General features: G+C 61.2%; 2 protein-coding genes across 4 annotated transcripts; one reads left to right on the forward strand and one right to left on the reverse strand.

Moving 5' to 3' along the window:
* On the forward strand, positions 1 to 2,619 carry SCRN2 (secernin 2). Of its 3 annotated transcripts, none has more exons than XM_010726564.2 (8): positions 1 to 57; positions 391 to 562; positions 661 to 842; positions 918 to 1,117; positions 1,239 to 1,454; positions 1,541 to 1,706; positions 1,780 to 1,957; positions 2,070 to 2,619. In XM_010726564.2, exons 2-8 carry the CDS (start codon positions 392 to 394, stop codon positions 2,226 to 2,228), a joined length of 1,272 nt encoding a protein of 423 aa, XP_010724866.1. In that variant the 5' UTR covers positions 1 to 57; position 391; the 3' UTR covers positions 2,229 to 2,619. The 3 variants fall into 3 exon arrangements, with proteins under 3 accessions (XP_010724866.1, XP_010724865.1, XP_031413376.1); XM_010726563.2 differs by having other exon boundaries at positions 3 to 100; XM_031557516.1 differs by having other exon boundaries at positions 40 to 62.
* On the reverse strand, positions 2,594 to 5,546 carry LRRC46 (leucine rich repeat containing 46). Its single transcript, XM_010726562.2, has 8 exons — positions 5,338 to 5,546; positions 5,156 to 5,252; positions 4,974 to 5,082; positions 4,598 to 4,644; positions 4,298 to 4,407; positions 3,491 to 3,560; positions 3,112 to 3,284; positions 2,594 to 2,971 (listed from the first exon to the last, which is right to left on the reverse strand). The coding sequence occupies exons 1-8, from the start codon at positions 5,456 to 5,458 to the stop codon at positions 2,661 to 2,663; spliced, it is 1,038 nt and encodes a 345-aa protein (XP_010724864.1). The 5' UTR covers positions 5,459 to 5,546; the 3' UTR covers positions 2,594 to 2,660.
* Positions 5,547 to 5,770: the final 224 nt, after the last annotated feature.

The following is a 5,770-nucleotide window of genomic DNA, read 5'->3' on the forward strand; positions in this document are numbered from 1 at the left end:
AACCGGGAGTCGAGGGGAGGAGACGGCACGGAGGCAGCGGCAGGTCCGGCGGCGGAGGTCCGGTAACGGGAATCGTCCGGGTCGGGAGTCTGGTAACGGGGTTAGTACGGGGGGTCCGTTCCCGATCGGTGCGGGGGTCCCGGTTCGTGCAGAGCTGCCGGGCTCCAGGCAGGAGATGCTGGAGAAGGTGCCCCCCCTCCTCCCCTCCTTCGGGCCACCCTCCATGTTGCGCCCCAGCGTTGGGGCCGCTGCTATCCCTGTCCCGCCCCACGCCGCGGGTCCCCATCTGTCCCACGGCTGCCAGCACCGAGGGGGACCCTGAGGACGGCTGCAGGGCACGGACGGACGGACGGACGGGGGGGTGACGCTGCTATCGGTGCCCCGGTTTAGGATGGCAGGGCAGGATCCCGCACCCTCATCCTGTGACTGCTTCGTGGCGCTGCCTCCGCACACCGCAGCGCCCGCTGTCGTCTTCGGCAAGAACGCCGACCGCCCGCGGCACGAAGTGCAGGAGATCGTCTACATCCCCTCCGCCGTCCACCGCCCCGGGGACAAAGTGCAGGTGAGAACGTGCCAGGGCAGCGGCGTGACGGCTCTCGGTGTCTCCGTGCCGGCGGTGTGATGAGCGTGCTGGGTCTCAGCCCTGGCATCTCCCTTCAGTGCACCTACATCGAGATCGAGCAGGTGGAGAGGACCCACGCGGTGGTGCTGAGCCGTCCTGCCTGGCTGTGGGGTGCTGAGATGGGTGCCAATGAGCACGGTGTCTGCGTGGGCAATGAGGGCGTATGGACCCGTGAGCCTGTTGGGGAGGATGAGGCGCTGCTGGGTATGGACCTGGTGAGGTGAGAAGCATCCCCAACATCACCCCACAGTTGCCGTGGGGTGCACGTGGCCGATCGGGTGCTGCCATGCTGCAGGCTGGGTTTGGAGAGGGGCAGCTCTGCCCGGGAAGCATTGGAGGTCATCACGGCCCTGCTGGAGCAGCACGGGCAGGGTGGGAGCTGCAAGGAGGAGCCCACACCCTTTGTGTACCACAACACCTTCCTGCTGGCTGACCGCCACGAGGCCTGGGTGCTGGAGACGGCCGGCAGCTATTGGGCAGCCCAGCAGATCCGAGGTGAGCGGGCACCGGTGGTGGTGGGACTCTGTGAGCACACACTCAGCTTCAGGCAGGGTTAATTTGGGGAGCCCCATCCCCTGGGGTCTGCCCCACACCTGACGTGCCCTGAGCTCCACAGAGGGCAGCCGCAATATCTCCAACCAGCTCAGCATCGGGACGGACATCACAGCTGAGCACCCAGGGCTGCGACAGCGAGCCCAGAGCCAGGGCTGGTGGAGCGGGGCTGGCCAGTTCAGCTTTGCTGAGGTCTTCTCCCTGGCACAGCAGCCACCACGCATGGAGGCTGCCAAAACCCGCTATCGTGCTGGCAAGGAGCTGCTGCAGCAGCACGCAGGTGGGGACGGGGATGGAGATGGGAACAGCCACCCCCGGTTTGCTCCGTGGCAGCCAGCAGTGATGTGGATCTGCTTTGCCTACCAGGACACATCACAGCAGAGACATTCATGGCCATCCTGCGGGACAAGGACAGCGGCATCTGCGTGGACTCGGAGGGTTTCCGCACAGCAGGCAGCATGGTGTCCGTGCTGCCCCAGGACCCTGCCTTGCCCTGCATCCACTTCTTCACAGCCACTCCGGATCCTTCCAGGTGAGGACTCCAGGATGATGAACATGAGACAGAGCCATGCCGTGGGCTGAGCATCCCTGCTGATTTCCACCAGGTCTGTCTTCAAGCCCTTCATCTTTGTGCCCGGCCTTAAGCCTGCACCGCAAGTGATTTCTCCCACCTTCCGTGACGACCCTGCCAAGAAGGTGCCACGCTTCCAGAGCACGGTCGATCGGAGGCACGAGCTCTACCGCCGGCACCAGGCAGCGCTGGAGCTGATGGAGAAGGACCAGGTAGCACCGAGCCCTTCCCAATGGCCCTCGTGCTGTCCCATGGCAATGTGGGAGGCAGTGGGATGTCCTGATGGTGCCCATCCTCAGCTTTTTTATCCCCGACCCCACTTAGGAGCGGGGCCAGGAGCTCCTGCAGACGCTGCGGGACCTGGAGAAGCAGGGCCTGGAGGCAGTGAACGCGCTGCTGGCAGGGAACGTGGCCCCAAGGCCAGAGGAGCTGGCTGAGCTCTTCTTCGACTGCGTGGATGCAGAGATGAAGTTTTACAAATAAACCCCATGCGGGTGGGTTAGGAGGGGAGAGGAGCTGAGGTCGGGCTCCAGCTCAGACCCCACAGCATTGTTCCCACCTGGGGGTGAGAGAAACCCTTCCTGGTGTCCTGCTCTGGTTCCTCACCTCCTCTCATTTTGGAGCTGTGGAGGGGAATGGCTCCACCAGCACCTCCAGCCCTGAGCAATTAATCAGTGCTTGTGGGGGTGGCTGTGGTGTGAAAGGGGGGGTGCACGGAAGGGGGGGTAGGGTTCCCTTTCTCAGTTTGGCACGTTGTTTCCCACCATTAGCAGAGGTGCTCACGCTCAGCCCCTCAGCAGAGGACCCAGCTGCTGGCTGCAGGGCTCCGTGGCAGACAGAAATCGATGTAAGAATAAAGAGGCTTTAATTCCAACTGTGCAGCACTGTGCTGGTGCCACATACATGAGGTGCTGCCTATTTCTCTGCCCCTTTGATACAAGGCTCCCCTTGCAGGGCTCTGGGCCGGGGCTGGCTCAGGATGGCAGCTGGTTTTGGCTGCTTTGCCTGGGGATGGAGCTGAGACCGCCCAGGGCCAGGGGCTGTGGTGGTTCCTGGGCTGGGGGGTAGGCAGCTCTCTGTGCCCAATGAGCGCAGCGGTAGGGGGGGCAGCAGCAGACCCCCATGCTCCTGCAGCTCCTGCAGACGGGCCTGGTGTTCCTCCAGGGCCTTCCCCTGCCTCCTCCGAGAGTGCCCAGCCAGCTCCTGCTGCAGATCTGTGAAGAAATCTGCCAGGGATGGTGGGAAGGAGAGAGAGAAGAATTAGAAGAGAGCTTGCTACAGCCACCTGAGCTCCTTGGTGTTTGTGTCACCCTTGGGGACAGAGAGACCCCCAAGCATGCAGTGTGTCTTGCTTCAGTCTGGGCACCTTTGCCTGTGGTGAAAGGGGCACTCAGCTCAGAGAACAACTCATCATCGCTATCCTCGCTGGTGGAGCAATGTTTCTCCTCCTCTTTCTCATCTGAGACAGGATCCATGCAGCCATGGAGGGGCTGGGCGTCCAACTGCAGGAGATGGGGCAGGGCTCTCACCACCAGCTCCCTACAAACAGCAAGCAAACAGCAGACATTCCCCCACCGCACAGCATCATGCTGGGAGAAGCACCACAGGCTCCCCTGCCCTGCCTGGGCAGATGCAGACTTAGATTTCCTGGGTCTGGGTGAGGTGTTGAATGCAACACTTGAGCTCACAGGGTTTTGGGGGCTCGCTCTCCCCCTCTGCTCACTGCTGGGGGTTCCCCAACCCACCTGTAGCCGGGTTGGTGGGTGCATTCATTTCCTGTCAAGTCCAGGAGGCGGAGGCTGCGGGGCAGCTCATCTGCACAGATCAAAGGAAGGAAAAAAAAAGCACTGAGAAGGGGGCTGAGCCTCACCTGCTCTGTGGAGCCATGTGTGCAGCAAACCCTGCGTGCTGCCGCTGCCTCCTGGAGCTGCTGCCTCCTGGAGCGCTTCACACGCATTCCTGAGGCCACAGCCCTGCCGTGGGAAGCTGCTGCTCATCTCAAAGCTGGAGAAACTGAGGCAGGGAAGGAGGGGACACATATTCCATACAATCTGATAGTGAGAAAAGAGGCTTCTCCCTTTCCCAGACTGTCACTGTTCCCTTTCTCACATCTGTCTGCAAACAGAAGACAGCACACTAGAAATACTACAGAAGAGCAGAGGGAAATACCCCTCCATCCCTTCTCTTTGTGCCAAAAAACACCCAGGAGAGACCCTCCCAAAAGGTTGAGGCAGTGTGAGCCTATCTGCACCATTGCTGCCTAGTAGGGACGGGAAACACCTTCTGGGTTGAAGAGGGCTGGAGCAGTTCAGGTTGAGATCCCTGAGGCTGCCAGGAGCTACTTTCCATGTTCAGTTGAAGCAGAACACAAGGTGGAAGCAGACACCTGGGGTTTGCCAGGGGGAAGGGCTCACTCAAAGTCATCTGTGGGGCTCCCAATGCCCTGCTGAGACACACGCCCCAGCCCCAGGATGGCTGAGCTGGAGCTCTGCTGGGACCCAAGCGCTGCAGAGCACAGGGACAGGGCCAAGGTTCTGCTGGAGCCACCCCACCTGCATCCAGAGTCTGGATCTGGTTCTGGGACAGGTCCAGGAAGCGCAGGTGTTGCAGGGGCCGTAGGTTCTCTATCTTGCGGATGCAGTTTCCAGCCAGTGAGAGGAATCTGGGGAGCACAGGGAGGGCAGCGGCAGGAGCTGTGGCCCCCTCTGGAGTTGGGACACTGTGGTCCCCAGGGTGACAGCTGTGCAACACTACTGGTCTGAGGATGGCAAACCTTTGTAACAAATCACTGCAAAGTCATCCTGTAACTTGAATGCTCCCTTGATCACATGCATCCCCTTAGTGGCACTTACTGCAGGTTGGGAAAGCAGTCCAGGTTCTCAATCTTCTCAATTTGGTTCTGGGGGAAAAACAAAAAAAACACAACACAACAACTGCATGGAAAATCAGAGTTCAGGAGCACTCCAGAATCATTCCAATCTCGTGTGCCACAGTGTTCACCTCCTCCTCTAGGAGCTCTATGGAGAGGGCGTGAGGGCTGCGTGGGAGCCCAGCAGAACTAAGGCTCCTCAGTTGGGTTTAGAAAAGCCAGAACCTCACTCAAATTGTGTCATAGGAAGGGAGAACTGGAGGTCTCTCTGGCAGTGCTAGGGGGCAGAACTGGGGGTGATTATGCTGGCCCCAGAGGAGGCTGTTCCCCATAAGACCAGGCTCTGCCTGCTACCTTACCCTCTGCAGGTAGAGGCTGTGAATCCCCGGCAGGCTCCCAAGTCTCCCAATGGTGCAGATATCCTCCCGGTCCAAGCGGATGGTCTGGAGGGCTGGCAGCTCCTCAGAGCTGGTGAAAGGAGTTTTCTGAGTGAGCCTGTTGTGCCCACCTCCCACCTGCTGGTCTCCCCATGGTTTCTCACCAGCTCTCTGGTCTCATGGTCTCCCCCAGCCCAGGAAGGCTCCGTGCAGCCACGAGGCGGTCAGTGAGGGTCACCCCCAGGGACATCTGCTCACAGCCTGGAGAAAACCAGGCTCAGCCCTGCTCAGCAGTGGCTCCAACCCCCTGCATCCCAGGCAGCAGGCACTGTGATGGCACACTCACCCCCAGACAGAGCCTCCTCCTCCCCAGCCACGGTGGGTGCTGGTGAGCAGGGTCCCTGCCCCCTCCTTGGGTCCTTGTGCTGTGCAGATAGGGGGATACGGGGGAGAGCTGGGGCAGACATGTCCCCTCTCTGAGGGGAAAAGGCGCCAGGCAGAAAGAGAGAGACAGGAATAGGAGAAGAACAAATGGGGAGCAGGAACAGAAGGGAACAGGAAGGCCAGGAAGCCTGGTGGGGCGGGGGCTGCACCAGGCCTGGTGGGCAGCGGGCCCGGCCCAGAACACCGCGACCCACAAACAGGCCGCAGCGCGCCGGTTGCTAAGAGACGGGACGCACCGGAAGGGGCGGGGCTTACAGCACCCCAGCGCGTGCGCACAACCAATGCCCCGCCTCCCCATAAGGCTCTGCGCGCCCGCGGCAAAGATGGCGGCGCTG

The sequence above is a fragment of the Meleagris gallopavo genome, unplaced genomic scaffold, assembly GCF_000146605.3.
Source record: "Meleagris gallopavo isolate NT-WF06-2002-E0010 breed Aviagen turkey brand Nicholas breeding stock unplaced genomic scaffold, Turkey_5.1 ChrUn_random_7180001839287, whole genome shotgun sequence".
Classification (NCBI taxonomy): domain Eukaryota; kingdom Metazoa; phylum Chordata; class Aves; order Galliformes; family Phasianidae; genus Meleagris; species Meleagris gallopavo.

Coding starts and splice junctions, on each gene's coding strand:
- SCRN2 (XM_010726564.2), top strand. CDS start 392: ATGGCAGGGCAGGATCCCGCACCCTCATCCTGTGACTGCTTCGTGGCG. Junction 1,455..1,540: donor GCTGCTGCAGCAGCACGCAG/GTGGGGACGGGG, acceptor TTTGCCTACCAG/GACACATCACAGCAGAGACA. Junction 1,707..1,779: donor GCCACTCCGGATCCTTCCAG/GTGAGGACTCCA, acceptor GATTTCCACCAG/GTCTGTCTTCAAGCCCTTCA.
- LRRC46 (XM_010726562.2), bottom strand. CDS start 5,458: ATGTCTGCCCCAGCTCTCCCCCGTATCCCCCTATCTGCACAGCACAAG. Junction 4,645..4,973: donor ACAGCCTCTACCTGCAGAGG/GTAAGGTAGCAG, acceptor TTTTTCCCCCAG/AACCAAATTGAGAAGATTGA. Junction 3,561..4,297: donor GATCCAGACTCTGGATGCAG/GTGGGGTGGCTC, acceptor TGATCTGTGCAG/ATGAGCTGCCCCGCAGCCTC.